The sequence below is a fragment of the Hydractinia symbiolongicarpus genome, chromosome 3 (assembly GCF_029227915.1).
Source record: "Hydractinia symbiolongicarpus strain clone_291-10 chromosome 3, HSymV2.1, whole genome shotgun sequence".
Classification (NCBI taxonomy): Eukaryota; Metazoa; Cnidaria; class Hydrozoa; order Anthoathecata; family Hydractiniidae; genus Hydractinia; species Hydractinia symbiolongicarpus.
In genome coordinates this window covers 28305292-28326714 of record NC_079877.1, presented here as the reverse complement: position 1 = coordinate 28326714, position 21423 = coordinate 28305292, and the positions used below count along the sequence as shown (strand labels likewise).

The 21423-nt window shown below is 33.8% G+C and overlaps 2 protein-coding genes across 2 annotated transcripts in view; one reads left to right on the top strand and one right to left on the bottom strand.

Annotated features, from left to right (window-relative positions):
• The window catches only part of LOC130636648 (zinc metalloproteinase nas-14-like), a 76285-nt gene that overhangs the window by 1768 nt on the left and 53094 nt on the right, over nt 1-21423 (top strand). The gene's annotated exons all lie outside the window — the stretch shown is intronic.
• Nucleotides 7133-19017, bottom strand: LOC130636646 (nicastrin-like). The gene is made up of 19 exons (XM_057446437.1): nt 18857-19017; nt 15261-15359; nt 14284-14407; nt 14047-14132; nt 13232-13270; nt 13032-13090; nt 12866-12946; nt 12460-12601; nt 12025-12125; nt 11670-11786; nt 11403-11456; nt 11172-11249; nt 10727-10897; nt 10308-10477; nt 10010-10220; nt 9573-9794; nt 8957-9105; nt 8497-8551; nt 7133-8320 (listed from the first exon to the last, which is right to left on the bottom strand). The coding sequence occupies exons 1-19, from the start codon at nt 18972-18974 to the stop codon at nt 8204-8206; spliced, it is 2193 nt and encodes a 730-aa protein (XP_057302420.1). The 5' UTR covers nt 18975-19017; the 3' UTR covers nt 7133-8203.

The window sequence follows — 21423 nt, the reverse complement described above, 5'->3', positions numbered from 1 at the left end:
AGGTCGTCAACAGTAGGCGTGGGATAACGTGTTCTTACTGTCGCTCTGTTTGCGCATCTCATATCGAGACATATACCATATACCGCGAATACTGTTATTGTAGTGAAATCATCTCCAGGGGAATTTCCGAGACCCAGTAACCTGATGCCGATACTCAAAACTCAACTTTTAATTCATCAAATTTCGACTTATTTTTATTTTCAAAAATTATTTTGTGGCAGCCAGAAAACAAAATTCACACAAGAGAAGAAAAATTGTAGATTTCTAAATCCTAAAACCCACTAAGGTAGCTAGAACTATATTAGATTAATATTAATCTTATCGAAAAAAGATCAGAGGAGAGTTTATCAAACTAATTACTGGTAACCATAAAATTTTCTCTGTAACCGAAGTTTACTGAAAGTAACGATCACACAAAGGATTGCAAGGGATAAGTACAACCTTAATACCACGTATTATTAATCCTACTATCGTAAGAGGAACATCAGAAGCAATTTTTTTGTATTTCTTTTTATTTTGCAATTTTCTACACTGATAGTCTTCACATCTACCATTTAGTGTAGGCCACTGAATTCTTCATCAGTCGAGTTATCTATTAAAGTGAAGAATACATAACATTGTCAAGAAACGGCTTGTCAATGTCGTGTTCAGGGTTGTTTTTTACTTTTGGATATTAGAACGGCGTGCAAGAAAACAAAGATCGTTCCAAAATCAAAAATTAAGAAAAGTTATGTTTTGGGAAGAGGTGGAGGGATTGTTACTAAAACCATAAACGTGCATATAAAAAGCATTTTTAAGAAAGATATAAATCTAAATGGTTATATCATACAATTTTCCTGATTAGAATTTTTACCCACAAAATTACAACTTAATGCACGCTTTTTTCACGAGAGCTAAAACAATCTGTTTTGCAAGAAATTGTTCGTATTTTCGAAGCTTCTTTCATCCCAGTGATAAAAATATAACTTACAACCTCATTTCCAACGCCTGCTGTCTCTCTTTAGATATACATTCGAACGGGGAGATGTTCGTCTTGCCATCCCGATATAAAAAAGTGTCAGGTTACAAAAGGCGGTTGCAAGAGGCGGTAATAAACAGTTGTCGAATTCGACAAATTGGATCGTGTATCATGTAAAAATTGGTATGCTTTCGGCATTTTCAGACTTGTCGAATTCGATTTTTTAAAAATTTGGACCGATTTAACATTTCAAGTTTTTAACCAATCAAAATGCTGTATATCAAGTGTATCTTCAGAAAAGTGTAAGTTTCTTATATGGAAAATAAATATTACTAGAGGACGTTTAAAAACCTCATGTCTTTAAAAAAGGATAATTGGAAGAAGCACTCTGGAGCGTATTAGCAAAAAACAATCTAAGAAAATAACCTTTTTCTTGCTCTAACCGAAATTCGTTTAATAACGTATCACTCCTAAATTAGGTCTTTCCTACAGTTATTTTTTATTTCACATACGACGTTTCAAAGTTTTCTTGAATTTGTAGTTGCTGAAATAATAACCGCCACAACCTGAAAAGATATTTTATCGAAAGAAAAATATCAAAAATCTGTTCTCCTTTATCACCTGTCAAGTTTCAATTTCATCTTAATGCTCAATATAATTTCGACAAATCGAATTCGATTAATTGGATCCTGTATCATCGCTTAAGGTTTATCTTGCTATACAGATATAAAAATTTATTATATATGAAATCTATAAAAAATATTAAGTTATTTTCATTTTTTACATGAGACCATCTTGTCTCCCGAGTGACTTCCGATTCAAGCATTTAGCCGGTTGTTGTAAGGAATTTGGTTTCGTTATGTCTTTTCACTAACGTTGACACTACTTCGTTGTCAGATACGTCACAGGTGTCGTATGGAAAATCAATCGCGTTATCTAAAACAAAACATGTGAACTAAAATAATACGTGTAAATTAAATCATATGAAGACTGCATCAGCATAACAAAACAAGATATAAAATGTCGGGAAATTTTTACAATACCTCGTCTCATTTCCCTTAAAGGTCGGATACCCTTAGGATAAGTGTTGTTGAGCAGCAGTGCAAAAGAGTTGTAAAACAGTCATTGTTACGACTTTCTTGGAAACACATGTCGTACAACAAACATTTTAAGAGATATTGCATAACCATGTTGCTGAGATAACTTATTCTATCTTTAGAGTAACTGCAGAACAATAATGGATTTTATTAGAAATCAACCTTAATGGTAAAAGGGAAGAAGACTATAAAGAAATCAACCATCACTCCTTCTTTGATAACAAAATTTTCTCCACAGTATAAACAGCGAGATAAAAAAAGCACAAGAAAAATGTGTAAAGAACAAGATTTCACAACAAGTTTCCTGTTAAAAAGATAAATTCAACCATCTCCTCCGTAACATATTCTGCATCATAAATGAACGCTTTTGTTAGATTTTATATCAACCCATGCAAAACTGTTCTTAATTTCGTTATTATTCACTTTGTCATAAGCTAAATTAACTTAACTGTCAAAAATTCCTTTCTAAAAATTCGCTTTCAATAAGATTTTTATTATTATTCAGGTTTAAGCATTTTGTCAAGTACGTAAAAGTTTTACGTTTTATGCAGAAAATTTATAACCCGTTGCCAGCAATATTTAGATGAACAAAATGTAGAGCTTGTGCTTTTCACGAACAGTTACAAAAATATTGTGGTTAAAATATGTTTTCATGACTTCATGAAAACTTCTAAACAGCCTTTATTTTTCAATTGTGTTTCTGACAAAGTGGATTTTTCCACGGTTTTTTTTGACTAGTTATAAATTATTATCAAATGTACGCAATTAGATTGTATGACAAACCCATGCTGCGAATAATATCATATATGCTAAAAATATACGCTAAATATTTGCTCATAATTAATCTCACTCTTATGTTATTGAATTTCCGCGCCCGAAGGCGTAGGAAATTCTTTAAAACCGTCGTTTTTTTCTTTCGGAGCATTTTTTGAGAAAAAATCGACCCTGGGATTTCACGTTGGTCCGTCACAGATGTAAACTTCGTACCCAAGCTCCTTAACTACTGGGAAGTCTAGTATTGACGCTTCAGGACAAAATTGGTATTTGTTTTCGACAAAATTTGGCACAGTTAACAAAAAAAGTATGCTGAACATAATGGTGACATAATAATTTTGATTTTTGTCACCTAAATGTCATTTTAGGCCAAAATCGGTCCAAAAATTAGAACTACTTTATTTTCAACAAAATTTGGAACAGTTAACAAATAAAGTATGCTGAACATGATGGTGACATCAAAATTTTGATTTCTTCTTACCTAAATGTCATTTCAGGCCAAAATTGGTCCAAAAATTAAAACTACTTTATTTTTAACAAAATTTGGCACAGTAAACAAATAAAGAATGCTGAACATGATGGTGACATCAAAACTTTGATTTCTTCTTACCTTAATGCCATTTTAGGCCAAAATTGGTCCAAAAATTAAAACCACTTCATTTTCGACTAAATCTGGCACGGTTAACAAATAAAGTATGCTGAAAATGATGATGGTACAAAAGTTTGATTTTTTGTCACCTAAATGTCATTTCAGGCCAAAATTTATCCAAAAATTAAAACTGCTTTATTTTCGACAAAAATTGACACAGTTAATAAAAAAAGTATGCTGAAAATGATGGTCACATCAAAATTTTGATTTTTTGTCAACTAATGCCGTTTAAGACCATAAACGTTTCAATCGCAAGACTTTCAACCATGAATGATAGGCTGTATTTTTTGTTACCAATTTCTTTTAAAATGTGAGTTTATTATGACACGTTTCGTTTTGTTTGCGTTTGTTGTAAGATATAATGTCACTGATGAGCTTTATATCAGAGGTTCATGCACCAAACCCCTTCGAATGTTTGGCACAATAACACAACGAATTAGCAGGTTTTCATCAAATTTTGTGGTAGCGCGCGGAAATTCTTAGAGCCCCCAGGGCTTCTTGTTCGGTATTTTGATATGTACTAGTCGGTAACCTGTAGATAAATCCACGGGGCTCGCTCGTCCTTTATTTACCGCATTTCGTGTATCCCGTTACTGCGGTTACCATTTTGCGTGATAGACAGATAGACTTATACGGGTATTATATTATAGGCAAGATATTTTAACCTATAACCTAATAACCTAATCTAACCTAACCCGTGGAAAAAACCACGGGGTCGTCCGTCCTTTATATACTGCATTTCGTATGTCTCGCTACTTGAGGTGCAATCTTGCGCAGAGACAGACAGAATACGGCGATATTTTGTGAAACAAAAATGAATATGGAAGTAGGTCTATTAATACGTTTTTCCTTTCTTACCAATAACACATTTAGAAATATCACAATATTCCCAATGACGAGAATCTTCAATTACATAACACCAATGTGATCTTCCATAACCTTGAGGATTTCTACAAAAGTTGCTTTGTAAATCACTATATATTAGTGAAGATAAAAACGGATTAATACTCCAAGGTAGACATGTTTTTCCAGTTCAAGTGACGTTGACAGATCCGTTGTACGAGCCTCCATTGTCTTGAAAACAGTTCGTAGTAAAGTATCTTTTTTCTTGTGTGGATCCTGCAAAAAAATGACATTGGTAGTCTAACAATAGTTATTAATTGCATCTTCTTAACGGTGAATGCAATTGGATCTTATTTGTTGTTCTGTTTAAACTACTATATTTTTGATACTTTTTTTTAATAGTAATAAGTTCTTCCATGAAACAGTTAATTGCCATGCTAAAACGACACAATTTTACAATTTGTTTTAGGCGGCTTTTTTATCTCTGCATGGAAATTGATCGATTTGCCATACTACTATTTTTAGCATGCAAGTTCAGGTATAAGGATTCTCAATATTCACAATTTTAATTAAAACCTAACTTTGTCGAAAATAAATTGCTTTGCCGATAGCTAATATTTACAAGAAAAGATGCAAAAAGGCGAACAGGTTTTGCCTTATCTTGCTTTCCATGAAATTAAATTGCTGCATTCAACCATACGCCAATTCCCAATAATTACAAAACGCGCGAAATAAAATAATTGCTAATATTACGCAATGTTACCGGCCACCAAAACAGTTTTTACTTATTTTATTTCCAAGAATCTTCACAGGATGACTACTTAATCCTATTTGTGTCCTGTATTTTGGGGGCTCTTGAAGGCTTGTGGCTCCACTAAAGATTATGAAAAAGGAAACATCGTATTGCCCATAGAGATATTCTAAAATCTCTATGTATTGCCATATAACTTGACACAAATATTCGTTAGCACATTGGAGGACAATTGGGATAATTGGGATAAAAAAATTTAATGAAATCATCAAATTTTTTTGAACTCCAAAACTGGCCAAAACGATAGAACATGGTACGTATAGTTTGGAGTGAGAAAAACTGTTTCAAACGTTTGAGATGCATGAATTTAATTAATAGAATTTTTGGCGAGAGGCAATATATGAGTACTCATCCTTTTGAACAAGAGTTATGATTTCGTTTTCGTTGAATGTCTTGATGCTTGCCTTTTTAAGAAAGAGCGGTAAATCCATAACATAATTTCAAAAGTTTTATTGTATAATGGCCATAGAAAGATTTAGGGTGTAGCTACTTACGGAGCAGTTGACAACGTTCAATATTATTCATGTCTTCGTGTGGGAAAGGAAAACACTGATTCATGTTGATGTAAAAAGTTTGATCGCTTGCTTTACGCGGACATATTTCATGCAAAGATTGAAGTTTTTCTAAAATCTCCAGCGTCAATTTAATACATTTGTTGTTTTCGCAATATCGTCGGCAGGGTGGCGAAATAATAGTCTTGTTATCGGTAACTGATTGTAGACATGTAGGATGCCTTACAAAACATGTAATCATGATTGTAACACAATTCCAATGCTTCGCAATAGATGTTTCTACATCAACTCTCACTGCATCAAACAACTGATGGGAAGCCTGAATTTTAGCGCAAGGCTCATACCTATATAACAAATGAGATCGATAAATTTTAAATACAACTAATTTTGGTAAACGTGTATTGTAACAATGATATTTTAACCGCAGAAATCACGACCTATATTATTTTTGCGGTTCCATCAATACATAGTCGTAACTATATGCTAGATTTTTATTTTGCACAAGACACAGTAGAAAACAACATTGATATCCTCGATAAATATTGGTTAAATAAGTGACATATTACGGAAGAGAACAAATACGAAATTGAACATACCATGAATTTTAGCAACTCTTTTCACTCTCCCCCTCGGCAACTACCCAACTCCACTACTAAAAATTTACCTATTCTCATCAGCTACGCCACAATTTGCAAAAAAAATAGTAAATTCTGAGTTCATGAATTTAGCCATCTTCTAAACTGTTTTTGACAGCATATCAATTTTGACGAGATATATGTACAGAAAACATTACCGGGATTCTTGTGATTAAATAAACTCAACGTGCCCTAGGTTTAAGACCAAATGCTTTATCCAGGCCAGAGAAAGTAGCAATGGCTATATCAATGGCAATATCAATACAAAGTTGTAAAAAGGTTATTTTTTGTGTCCACCCGACTCCGCAACAATATCCACATTTCATTTTTTGAAAGAATTTTGCGTTCATTCAAACTAGCTCTGTAAAATACTTAAATCTAATTTGTAGATATATTGAAACATGATGACTCATATTTTGCAGAACAGATTCCCTCGAATTTGATAAAAATCATCCGGGATTATTAGATTCCGTGTCGCGGTGCATGTCAGACATGCAGGCTAATGTACTTTGATTAAATCAATTTTTGAGAGAGTTTAATTTTGCGATTTCGCGAATCAAAATTTTGCAAGTTTTCAGATTTCGCGAATGGATAGTTTCAATAAATTTCGCGACTGCTCAATTACAAGGATTAGAAGAAACGCATTCATAAGAAAGAGACTGGAAACGCCTTGTGAAATAACAATCAAGTACTTTAAGAAGCTTCACTGAGGCGTGAAAAGGTATGAGTGGTATTAGAACTTATAGCTGCAGTAGTTCGAACGTGTTTCTTAAATGTCCATAAGGAAATATCCGATCAAAGAAAACTGAGATCCAATGTAGAGATGAAGAAACCAGAAAACATGCAACCCACATGAAAACTACAATCAACCTTCCAACCAGAAATAATACAACTTTTAACATCAGATGTCATTTTCCTTAATTAGTGAACATCCATCATATACAGTAACAGTAATTTTATTTGCAAAATTGTCTAACTTTTTTTTACTGGAGCCAATGCTTTCCCATTTTGACGAAAATTATCACCAATACGTCCTTATCATGAAAATTTTGTTATCAAAATATAAAAACATGGCGTAGTGAGGTCAAAAATTACTTAAATGACTTATTCTAATAACGAGGTTTTGGAAGAGAGAAAAATATTTTTGCAAAAAGCGATAGTGACAATTAAAGTATTTCGCGAAAAGCCAAAAAATTTGCGAAATTTGATTCTCGCGAATATTTATTCCATTATATTATATTCTTGAAGAATTCAGCACTAAAAAAAAAAACCCTAAACATTCTTAAAAGAAAATTATTTTCCAGTAAGAAATATGAGTGACTTTTTAAACTTCCGTGAATTACCAAATTTAGAATCTTTGCGTACTTAAACATTAGTAAAAACCAAGCAAGAAGCGATAAAGTTTTTTGAAAGTTTATAACCGTGGAGGTTTTGGAAGTCAAGTTCTGTCAAGTTGTAATTAAGTACACTTTTTCAAGGTAAAGTTTGAATTTCGGTATTTTATCTCGGACTCTTAAAGTCACATGACCTTTTTTATATATACGGCACATTTTGAGCAATCTAAGTAATTTTTCACCCTTGCTCGAAGACAAAAGTTTTTACTTCATCCATTTCTAACAAATTAAAAATCTTTACACGAGTGCAAATTGTCATGCAGTTTTTAGTTACATAATTTTTATAAAAACTAGCAGTTTTATATAAAACAATATCAACGTCTACCATCTTGAATAATGACCAGCATCGAATCAGTAAAAATGACCACCTTTGTATCATGTGTCTATAAATCGATGAAGTTCTTGATTTTAACGTACTGGCGCATTTCACCTGCGCATGGAGAAATCTTTTTCGTGTGTGGTCCCTCAAGCGGTGACAACAACAAAGAGGGACAACAAAAATATAAATATTCATCTATAAATTTGGTTAGTTAACTGCGAATGATCATAATGTCTGGTGTAAATAGCACATCGGACTTCTTATAACAAAATAAAACCAATAAGAAAGGCAACACCAACATGACAAGACCGGTCACTAATACGATGACCTAACACGAAAAGAGAAATATATAAGATAAATAATAAAAATAATGAAATCATTAATAATGAAGTAAAACTTTTGAAATTCATTTTTTTTTTAACATTTTTATAAAAACGTCTTTCAAATAGTAAACTGGAGAAGCAACTTCCTCTTTTTTTACGCTCTAAAACACGTAACTCTTACCTCCGACGTAGGGTTTGCCACAAGAAACATTTGGACGCCCATTTCACCACTCCACCTAAACATCAGTCAAAAAAAGAAGTAAGTTTCACAAAGATAAACAAACAGCTTTTAGCAAATTTACAGCACACACGAGATTTAATCGAAATTCACAAACGAAATTGGAATTATCAAATGGATACAACGTTTTACGACAAACAAAACGTCTAGTAAAATTCAAATGTATAAACAACTACAAAACGTTTACGATACTGACAGAACTCGAAACAAAAAGTTTACGATACTAACAGAACTCGAAGCAAAAAGTTTACGATACCAACAGAACTCGAAACGAAAAGTTTACGATAACAACAGAACTCGAAACAAAAAGTTTACGATACTAACAGAACTCGAAACAAGTTTACGATACCAACAGAACCCGAAACAAAGGTTTACGATACTAACAGAACTCTGCGCTACTCACATGCTTTCAGCCCACGTGGAATACTCGGTTGAGTCGTGATCGTTTATTTCAAAAGCAGGAGATTGTGCTATAGTCATGTAGGTGCTAGCACGGACGCAGATGTACTCGCCTCTACCCTTCATTACGGTATACGATAGCGCCTTGGGAAACTAAAATGCAAAACAATAAGGAAAACAGGATGAAAAACTATATTTAAATTGTGATAGAGTTTTCTTAAAATTAATTTCTATGCTCCTATTTTTAAAATTACAGCAAACATGGTTGAACGAGAAGCTTATTATTTTTTCTATAATAATAGCATCCGCATTTTGTCGTCAGTCTGCAAGAAAAGTGTCATGCAAACGGACACACGAAAGGACAGGCGAACCTGTGGATTTATCCACGGGCTACTGACTAGTCTATATTATTATACCCGTATACGTCTATCCGTCACGCAAAATGCTACTGCAAGTAGTGAGATGTACGCAATGCGGTCTAAAAAGGACGGGAAAAACCTTTTTCACGGTCACCGACTAGTTATTCATGAATATTTAAATGGATATACACGGTCAGATAAAATCTGCTATCATATATAATATTTTTTAATAATTCACAGTTCTTAACTAAAACTACATACCGAATTCCCTGTCTTGCCGTTACATTCTTTTTCTGGTAACTCCTCACCAGTGTAATATGCTAATAACCGATTGATGAACTGTGTCACCGGATTTTGTATCTGATTTACGCTGATGTACCGTGAATAAGGTTGGTTAGGTAATGGTGAACTTTTTTTAGGTAATATTTCTTTAAAAGCTGGACAATTTGCCGAATAGAGCAAGCAGTACAATAGATTTGCCGTCTAAAAGTGTGGAAACATAGAAACCTAACTAAAATACTTTACAGTATATTGCGAAGACACAAAGCAAACATTAAACATCCAGGCGAATTAACAAACAAAAACTTTGTTCATCTGTGCCAGACGAACAAAAAATAAGTTTGACACACTTGTTCTTTTCCTGAGTGACAATTTACTGCTTTAATACGTTAAATCGCGCATGCAAAAGTACAACTTACAATATTAATCGGCACCGTGATGTTCTCCTTAGGTGCTTTGCCGTTGGAAGCGAGTCGATACAAAGTGTTAGCTAAAGCCTCCGATGTGCTCTTCAACTGCTTTACTAACGCCCCTTTTATGCGCCCAATTATAGTTGAGAGCGTTTCGTTTTGCTCAAACTGCAGGTTAATTTTCAAGTTCTCACTATTATCAAAACGACTGTTATAATATCTAAAGGTAAAATGTGTGACTGACAAAAACAACAACAACAACAAATAGTAAACGAACGAACGAACGAGCAAATTTTATTTAGCATACTTATTTGCAAATTCTTTTTCGTGATCTGTCAACACAACACCAGGTATAGCCCTCGATCGCAAAAACCTCTGAAAGGAGGCTGGTGGGAGAGGTTGATTTTTTGGAACACCAGGTGGGGGAGCACTGGCGTTAGCTGCAGCAACGTTTAACGCATCGATGATGGCGGCAACCTAAAGTGACAGCAACAAATATGATCGCACAGGGCAAAACATTCAGAAGATGACAACAAAAAAATAAGATAAAACCGAACGTAGCCATAGTTTGGAAAACACAGAACTTTCCAAAGTATTAAGTCCTGTTCTGTACGATCAGGGTTAACCCTTTGCTTCGTCTTTATAATGGTGGTTTTTTTACGTAACCGAGTTATAAACTTTGAAAGTGCGTTCTTACATAACCTTCATAACTAACAATGCACACACCTTATCTTTCACAGAAGATTTATTTTGAGATATAGGATCAGAATGCGCAAATATTTTTCCATCTTTACCCAAACCGACTTGTCCAATCTCGATAAAATAACCAATGTTTGACAGTTTTATTTTGCTTGTGTAGACGTTGTCATTCACTTTTACGTCATTACCATCATGAGGCTGTACACAAAAGAGTAAATAAATAAATAACGCATTACTTTACACTTAAGATGTGTCACCCACAAACTGAGAAATCTTAACCAAATAGTACCTTTGGATTTTATATAGCCCAAGTGAAAAAAGACTGGAGAAGTTGTACATAGCTCTGAGAGTCATAGAAAGAACATGGTGTGTGTACCACGCATTAAAACAAACACCATAGCTTTATTTAATAAAAAAGATACTTAGTTACAAAAAGCGTGACAGCACTTGTAAATGTAAAAGGTGTACATACGTTATTGCCAGGATAAGGAAAATTATCACGCTCCATGTCCCAAACCATTCTCGATGAGCCAATATAGTCCCATACTTCCTACAAAAAAAAATTGAAAATATTAAATGTAAAAACGGATAAGATGACACCCGATTTAAATAAATTACGGGAACAGGAAGCCTGGTAAATATTCTTCTCCGTAACAATAAGAAAGTTTTAAAAAAATCAGATAAATTAAATCGTGCAACTTACTCCGTTGAAAAATGTAAACATAATGGGTTTTAAATTGTCTGTTCTGTTGGTGGCCTGTAATGCAAATAACAAACAAAGTAAGTCAAAGAAAACAACCTAGCAAAAAGACCGACCGACCGAGCGAACGACGGAACGACAACGGAACGAACGAACGACCGAGCGACGGAACGAACGACCGAGCGACTGACCGAGCGAACTAACGAACGATCGACCGACCGAAAGAGCAAACAAACGGTCAAACGAAGGACTATACAATTCATTTATTACCAACAACTGTCTTTTATAATCTCCAAGAGCTTTAGCAGCAGCTAATAACGTTACAATCCCAGTCACCCCGTTATCTGCTGCTGGCCCAAAGTCGTGAAAGAATGCTGTGCTATCCATCTAAAATTAGAAAAAAACAATTTCAAAATGTTATCACAATCTGTAACACAGTCGTGAAAGAATGCTGTGCAATCCATCCTAATTTGAAAGAAAATAATTTTTAAATCTTTAACATACAATTACTGACAAAGCCGAGAGGTATGATGATGATGTATGATGCATAATATAACTTGCATGATGAATTTGGTTACCCTAATCCAACACAAAACATTTTTAAACAATAAAATTGTATACACACTCGAGTTGCTGCTACAACAATATCATCATTTCCAATATTTCCAACCAAAGGATACAGAGTTCCATACACATTATTATCTGCTAGAGGATCACAGTAGGTACCTGTGAAAATAAAACGGAAACTTGCTCAAAATAGTCATACTATAAAACGCATTTTGTCCGATTTTCATGACAATGCCCTAATTTTGTTCCAAAATATTGGTTTACTTCTAATAAACATCAGATCTCAGATTGTCAAAATGATGGTAAACCATGGTTAAGTCGTTAACAATATGCTCTTAAGCGGAGCTTTTGTTGCGTCTGTGTATAGGCAATTTATTTTCACTTAATTTTGTGATTTCTGTAATCTTTGATATAGTTAACCAATGTCATCGTTTTTCTGGATACAAACAGGCTTCAGTACGACTTTAAAAAAAAAACACAAAAAAATTCTTACTTCCAATGAGATTAAATATATCTGTTTTTCGACGACAGGTTGGTGTATCTTTCGCACCGAACATAAAATCTTTCATTTCCACAGCACATAAGGGATAGGTTTGAGCAGTGCTATTAATAGGTTTGTTGTTGGTGTTATAGCACTGTAAAAACACAATAAAAACACATTAAATTTTTAAAACTATAAATTAATTATACAGATAAATCTTTGCGAGCATAAATGTTTACCATTTCAAAAATTACTAACACGTCCATGCAAAATATTTCGAGAACGAAAGCTGTTCAATTTCACTGCGCACCAACATTTTTACAGAAACTTGTAGAGCACATAATAATTTGAAGTCAACGTAACCTTCCTAATGAAACAGTGCAGTGCAACATCAGAATGAAACTAATAACATACATACCTTAACAAGAGCATCAATTTCATCTTTATTAGTCAGCAAAAAGATCGGAATGCCATAATAAAGCATAGACATATCACTTCCCTGAACAAATAAAAACATTTATTCCTAGCATACAACAAAATTTGAACATCGTAACAAAAACATCATATAACGAATAAATACTCACCAAAGGATTCCAGGTCACTTTTTTACAGCTTCCATATTCTTTGTGTTCACCATATATGCCTATAATTAAAGAAGACATGCTAAACACAAGAATCACACAGGTACAACAGGTACCAAACAAAGTGAATCCTAACAAAAAACAAATATAAGACTCTTCAATAAGATTTGCCAAAAAAATCATTACAAAATTGTTTTACATACCAAATTTATCCATTGGACATGTAGAATCAGGAGAGAAACCTTAAAAAAAGATTTGCTAAATTCTTATAAGCAGGATAGTTAGTAATTAGTGTTAAATTGAATTGGAAGAGATTGTAATCTGCTCTTTTTGTACTGTGTTAACGATAAATGATGTAGGACAAGCTTTTATATCACTTTACGCAGATACTACAGGCCATAGTACAAATAAAAATTTTGTATAATTTTTGAAGCAACTTTATGTGCTTCATCATGAACTGGAGAAATTTAAATGGAAATTCTTTACTTTAACTAAATAACTTTCTCTTTACTGGATAATGAAGTTTGGTCACAAACCTGGCGCACTTTTAAACCAATGACTTATTTTAGAAGTATTTGTTTCTATGTTTTTGGTATTTGTAATAAGTTTTTAACCATGTTTCAGGAAATGGCTTAATTCACGAAGTTTAGAACAATGCTTACAAAGGCAATTTTTAGCTTAAACAGAACGTAAGGTTAAACCACGTCAACTGAAAACAATCATGAGGGCTAAAAATTATTTAAATTTTGGCAGAAGAAGTACTACTTGCAGGATAGATTCTGCTTGTTAACTAGCAGAGTCTTGTCGATTAAGGTAAAAGGTAGGTTGTACGAAGCCTGTGTAAAAATGTGTTATGTTGCATGGTAAGACAAGGGCAGTGAAGCAGGAAAACACTTAATAAAACAATTACACAGGACCGTGTTGTGCTTGGGGCAGAATTTGTTGTGTTCAAAGTAAAAGCACACCATATAAAGTAGTCATTGTTGGTTTTAATTATTAAAAGAAAGTAAATCAGTACCTTCGCTGAGAGATTCAGATTCGTTTATATGAAGAACAAGAGCACCGGAAATCTTTTTTGAAGCCATTAATTTCGACATAACTGGTCTATAAATGCAATATAAAGAATATTATCATTACACTGCAATGCAAGGGAAAAGGGAAATTTGAAAAAAACACAAGTTAAACACAAAGAGACACAAGTTACACCAGTTGAACTGCAGGACTGAGAAGTAACAAAGAAGAATGGTTTACATACTCTGTAAACATGGATCTATTAAGTATGGGAATGTAAGGTTTGTGTGGCCCCAGATTTAACATCCAATTCAGGTCTTTCTCATCATTTATCAAATGTACCACACCTCGATTTCCATCCATAGCAGCTAAAATGACACAAAAATTTGCAGTCTATAAAAAAACTTTTTTCGTTAAATATGGGAGTCATATGTTTTGTAATAAAAAAGATTTAAAAAAAATTAAAATTTCAAAAGAGTAACCAGTTTTTGTGTCAGGATTAAAATGTTTATGTTGTTTCTATGTTAACATGGAAAAGAGCACTCATAGTGTAATTTAGTTTATGAGTAGAAAATACCTATTTACCATCGGCAAAATCAAGTTAGCAAACAACTTCTTGAACAGAGAGGGGTGAAATTGACGAAAAAGACTTTGAGATATTAAAAAATAGCAACAATTTTGACTTGAAATTCATATTACTTGTGGTAACCTAATTTTAAGAGGAATTATTAATCCCTAACTGATAGTTGGAGAGGGTGTTAACAAATTGTAGTGGGTGGACTATATCCTTCTTTGTCAAAGCGTTAGTTTTTTTCGTGTATTTGTTTGTTATAGTGTTTTAAAAAACTTCATTGAAAAATTCACATATATAACACAAGGTTCCCACTCTTTTTCAAAACAAAATTTTAAAAGATTTGAGCTTTTGAGGAGTGTTTTCTCATTTTTGAGGAGCTTTTGTTAACAAAATTGAGGAGATTTAGGACTCTAAAAATATATTCTAAGTTATAACTTATAAACATTTCACGAACAATGAGGTAAAATTACGAAAAACCTTCCGACAACTTAACAACTACAATGAATTTCATGACATGACAATCTTAAAGATATTTTTTGTGGGTTTCAAGTCATAGTTTTGAAAAGATATGCCATACGAATCCAATAACAATTATAAAGATGAAAACCAGCTATAATTACATTATCTTAAAAAATATTTATACTTACATGTACATCCAACTTGATGAGTAGCGTTTGTAAGAAGAACACATGGTTGATAGTAGTTAAGAGTCTTGTAAATTTTTGCATCTATTTTTGAAGACTCAACTAAAAAAATAGCAGAAGAATGAGTGACATCATTAATAAGATCGATGACCAGTTGAAGCAACACTTTTATAACATTAGGCTACCTGCTTGTTTGTTCATATAGTAATTTTATGTTAAAATATTTTTGCAAGACTTTTGCAGTAAATGTAGCTAGTAGGTTCTTGATCTTGCAGCTAAAATTGGTATGCAAATTTTTAAAAAGAAATTTATCAAGAGTTAAATAATAAATTAGTTAAGTATTTCTAGAAGGAAGACAATTTTATCCTAATTTTTTCGGTCTTATTTGGCCTAACAAAATTAAGTTACATTTAATCAGGAATAAGAGAAAAAAACTAAATTAGTGTAGGGAAAACATTTGTATATACAACATTTGTCAGAACACCATAGGCACAACCCCAAAGCTGTATTTATTTTACTTTCCCGATGTTTAGTTTGCGCACGCAATATTTATTATACTTTTTACAATATCTTGATTCATTATCTTTATTAGTGACATTTTACATTTTTTTACGAAGCTTCCCCCTACAAGCTAGCCAGGTTTGGTTTACTCTTTAACATTTTAAAAATGGCTGACAACTCAAATGTGACTTTTTAATTAAACTAAATGTCAATCATCACCATGGCAACATATAGCTACCAAATCGCCAATGGCACAATATTCATGTGGTGGTTTTTTGTCTTTGGTAAAAAAAAAAAAGAATTTTGATGCACTGGACTGTTTAGGATACTGACATGACATCACAATCACAATCCTGTTTTGGTTGCCTAAGACTTTTCAAAAACGCATTTTATATACTGTCTCAATTGATAGTTTCCGAACGATTTACAGCAATGTTTTTTACCTTTTGTGATTGATCTTAATGATCAAGCAACTGTCAGTCAGGTTAAATGTTTAAATAGCCTCACTAATATCAAGGGATATACCCTGTCTATTATTTCCAGGAGGGGCCGTGGCTTAGACACGGCTGTTTCGCTATGGTCAAACCGCGGACAAAATTAAAATGGCTTCCACAATTTTTTTTGAAATTTTGTATTTTTATCATTTTTTAAGTTTTTGAAACTTTTTTTGTATTGTTTTAATTTTACTGAAATAAAAAGTATTAAAACGACCTACTTTTCTTCTTTTTTAATATATAAATATGTTATACATGTGTGTTATGGATTTCGAGTTATTTCGTCGAATAAAACACACAAAATTAAAAAAAACATTATTTTTGGCGAAAGTATACCATCTTTCCAACCTCGTGGCAACGCCGCGCTACTAGCTACGGACTTAAAAATTGGTATGGGGGGCCTGGAAACATGGTTCTATTGGCCGGTACCGTGCACCGTTCGTCTCGCAAACTATAAACTACTTAAATTTTAAGTTAAAGTCTTCTTTAGGCGCTAAAAAAGAGGAGAAAAAGTTGCCAAAGTGGTGCACAGCGATTTGATGTAGTGTGATCCCTTTTCTGTCTAATTAAATAATTATCTAAACTTCTAAGAGAGTCATAGCGATGCCATTTAATGTTTTGTTAGGTATGGTTTTTCTCAAAAAAATTACGGCGGCGTGGTGTTTACCTTGGACTTGATTGCTCGACCCGGGAATCCTGGTTCGAAACCGGAATTTTTCGAAAATGTTGGAATAAGCGAGACAACGGTGTCTTTGCAATTTTTTAGCTAGCTAAAGTTTGGCAGAGCACGAGGTAAGGGACAAAACAGGAAACTACTTTATTTTGCAGGGATTTTATTATTATTTTTGTGCTATTAGAGCACCCTTAAGTTTAAGAAATTGTTTTACAGCTTGTAAAACTTTAAGCGTGGATAATTGTTATCTTTTTTAATCTTGCTTCTCCTGTTTTATATTTTTCTGTAAAGAGTAGCTATTTTTTGGTCCTACAGTTTTGCATTTTGTAGCTAAGTAACTTAATACTTCTTTTTTTTTATTTAGTTAAGACTTTGGTGGGCTTTCTCAAGATGAAATTGTTAAAATCAAAGATGTTTTTAGCTACCTAGCTAGCTAATCTTGGCTTTAACACAAGATTGGGTGCTATTTTATACAGTTTATAAAGAAACACAAAATGATTGCTTTGTATATATATAATAAATAAAATATTTATGCACAACTTGAGGTATTTTCTTCTAGCATGACAAACTAAAATGTTGAAACCGTCGACTCTGAATGATGTTTTATTTAATATATAGATGTCACATATTTGGCCCGAAAAACCTTAGGACCAAAAGTGACCCTTTGGACAATTTCAGACAGTTTAATATTTCATCTACATCATCTTTAATGGCCTCAGAATCCAAAGTAATGTTTTTTATTTAGTTAATAAACAAACTTTAAGCATACATTAAGGCTCCATAGGCTGTTTTTCACATATTTCACACATTTGGCTCAAAAATAACCCTTTGGACAATTTCGGACAGACTAATATTTCATCTACATCATCCTTAATGGTCTTAGAATCCAAAGCAATGTTTTTTATTCAGTTAATAAATAAACTTTAAGCATATATTAAGGCTCTTAAGGCCGTTTTTCACATAGTTCTCACATTTGGCCCAAATATAACCCTTTGGACAATTTCGGACAGTAATAAAATTAAGTAATTTTCATTCCAGATATTTAACCTAACCTGTGGACCATAAAAAACATGTTTTTTTAACTTTATTCCAGAAATTTTGTGGAAGACATTTATCTAAATGATAATTTTTAAGTCATTTTTAGACATTTTGGCCTAAATTTACCAATTATGGACAGGTGTCCAAAAAAAATTTTTTTTTAATAATATGGACAATTTATCTAAGATTATTATTCTTTTTACAGAATATAAAAATCTTATTTTGTTCTTGAGATATCCTATTTTAACTGAGAGGGTAAATCGAATTATTTTTTCGTAGCATTTTTGTCCGCTCCGAAACAGCTGTGTAGATGGAGAGTTCTAGAGTTTTTAATGCTCATTTTGAGCTACGCAGACTTAATTGGGGCCAGTGCTCTACTAAACAACTCCTATAACCACCATAGGTTATCTATCATTATTTCTTTCACAAATATATTTTTACATTAGTTTTTTGTTTTGGCTAGCCTAATTTGTCAAGACATCAAAATAATTAAAATCATTCCAGCATGTTAGCCAGAAACAAATAGTATTTTACCATGTTGTTGATCCAACAAATATAAACATTAATCGCGCCAGAAGGGCATGGTGAATTTTTTTAATTGTTGAAAAGTGCCGTACTGTTCCGATATTTTGAAGATAGTTTTCCCTGACTGGACACTACTGTAAGATACGATGCGCTACCTAGTAGTAGCAGGCAAAACTCTGTTTAGTGCATATTTTTTATTTTCTCTTGACCAGCTTATAACTTAAATTTTACCCATAGCTAGTTGGTACACTTATTTACCTAATAATCTTTCTTTTGTTAGTTAAGTTTTGGCTTGACTTTGTGATCAAGAGGCAAAGCAAAATGAAGACTCATTACAAAGACTGGAATATAAAAAGGCTTGTACTCACCCTTGGAAATAAAAATATCTGTTGTGGTGAACAGGAATACATATAAAAATGTAAGAATCTTTCTTACAAAGTCGGATCTTTGGGAGGAAAACATCGGCAGTGGTAGCTCCTCCGCCATGTTTTTCCTTTGAGTGCAAAAATTAAATAAATAAAAAAAAAAAAACTGCTGATGTCAACACTTTCGGTTTTGCGAACATCCACCGAGAGGGGAGAAACCGATAAAAGAGGAACAGACTCTGGGAACGAGGTTGATATTTATTCACCACAGCTTACGGTTATAAAATTTTTATTTTTATCGCTTGATTGCTACTACTCTAAAGGAGCGATGATGCACTGAAGTGACTTGTCATTTTAACTAATTGTGAATTCCAATGTAACACAACATAATCTTAATGCAACAAAATCAGAACATACATTATCGTATGATCTTTGAGGGAACAAATGTGACCATCATATAATACTAAGTAGTTGACGGCGTATCGTTTCCTCCATTAATTCGCAAAAAACTTTCATCCAACCTGTTAGAAGATTCTGTTTTGTAAGGCTAAGGCAAAGCGTTTATTTACAGAATAGAGATAAATAAATGTAATCTTCAATTATAGTTGCATTGGTGGCCACAGAGGTACGACGGATGCAACTATTACCAACAGTTCGTCCACAGCCATTTTTCTTATAAAGTATTACTACCATATTAGTACCAAGATATCCCTCAGAGATGGAGAAATGTATGTTCTAGCGCAGTGCACATCGCGCACATCGCGCACGCCCACGGTTAAACGCAACAAAGTCCCTACCATCCAACACAAATCCCTCATCATACTGCAAATGAGCACAAGGTAAATTCCCTACAAATCATCAAAAATCAACGCATGCGTAGTAGCGTGACAAACCTCGAAGCAATCGTCAGACGTTATTGAAATGTATAATAAAGACTATAGGCCACGCAAGGCTGAATTGGTTGCTCTACTGAAGGATGTACCGTAGAGGCCACCTAGGAGGGCTGGACAACAAAAACCAGTCAGGTCTGTGACATTAATACCAACACCGGAGACTATGGATGTATTTGAAAAACACAAGATGTCAAAAAATCGTTCGATCGTGAAAACTAAGATGCTAGGATGGTACAACTGGTGGACGCTGTTCCCAAACCTATAAAAGAGGGAGTCAAGAGAACCTATGCGGCCTTCAAACGTAAAGTTAGGAATCTCTATAATAGTGCGACTAAGATCATCGCGAGACCTACGCTTCATGATGAAGTGAAAAAGAGTCTGAAGAAGACTACCTCGAAAATATTCAAAATCTATATGATCAGCCAGGGTATTATTTTACGCCTTGGGAACATACCCACGCGCTGCACAAGATATTTCGAAATTCTAGCATTCCTGGTGTAGAAAAGGCCGACGTCGACGGGTTTAAAGATGATGAGACCTAACGTGAAAATAGCAGGTAAGAGATATGAACTTGGCAAAGGTACTGCCGTCTCTGTGGATCATGTGGAAAAGGAAAATCGTGTCAGCCTCGGAAGATCCTGAAGAAGCCAAGTATATCAGGGCAAAGAAACCATTTAATAGCAATATACCCGAAATTTTTAAGGGTAGCAACGTAGATGATGTACTGGATAACATGTTTACGTCAATCAAAACACACGTGGAACATCCTGCATTACCCCAAAGTGGATTTACCATTGATAGAATCCTATACCTAGATGAAGATTTCCATAAACTGAGGCTAACGAGGTGTTCATAGTACATAAAAATACCCATATGGATAGCCTCGAAAAAGGCCATCATTAACACAAAAAATGAGGGTGACGAGGAATGTTTCAAGAGGGCTCTCATTTCATCCCTACACCATGCAGAGATTGGAAAGGATATGCAAAGGATATCTAAGCTGAGAACCGATGTAGATCTCTGCAAATGGCAGGATATAGATTTCCCAACAACCATGAAAGACATATCCAAATGTGAGAAGAGCAACACTGACATTGCAGTAAACGTCTTATACATAACAAAAAGTAAAATTAACATCCTGCAGCGATCCGAGCACAACATTAAGCGTAAGAAGCAGGTGAATATTCTGCTTATCACAGATGGTAAAAAGACCCACTATACAGTCATCAAGAGTCTATCTAGACTCCTAGGCAAGGAGAAATCGAAAAATAAGAATGCTTCTGCCTGAACTGTCTTCAAACCTTCAGCACACTTGAATCGAGGGACAAGCATTATGGATACTGCAGGCATCAGATCCAATTCAAGGTATCTTTTGCAATATACGCGGACTTTGAGAGCCTGCTAATCCCGGTAGAAGATGCTAGGGGTATGAAGACAAAAAAGTTGAACAAACATGTACCATCTTGCTATTGTACATTAAGTAGATTTGCATATGGAGATTTACCCTTACCCTTGATGCCAAAAAGCTGTTTTATTTGTGCGTATGGATCAAGTTTAGTTCCAAATTCGTTACGCATATCTTTATTTATATGGGGTTTTTGTTTTTAAACAAATGGCAACGAACCCAGCATATGAACACGATTTTACACATGAGGAGAACTTCCCTAAAGATACGCC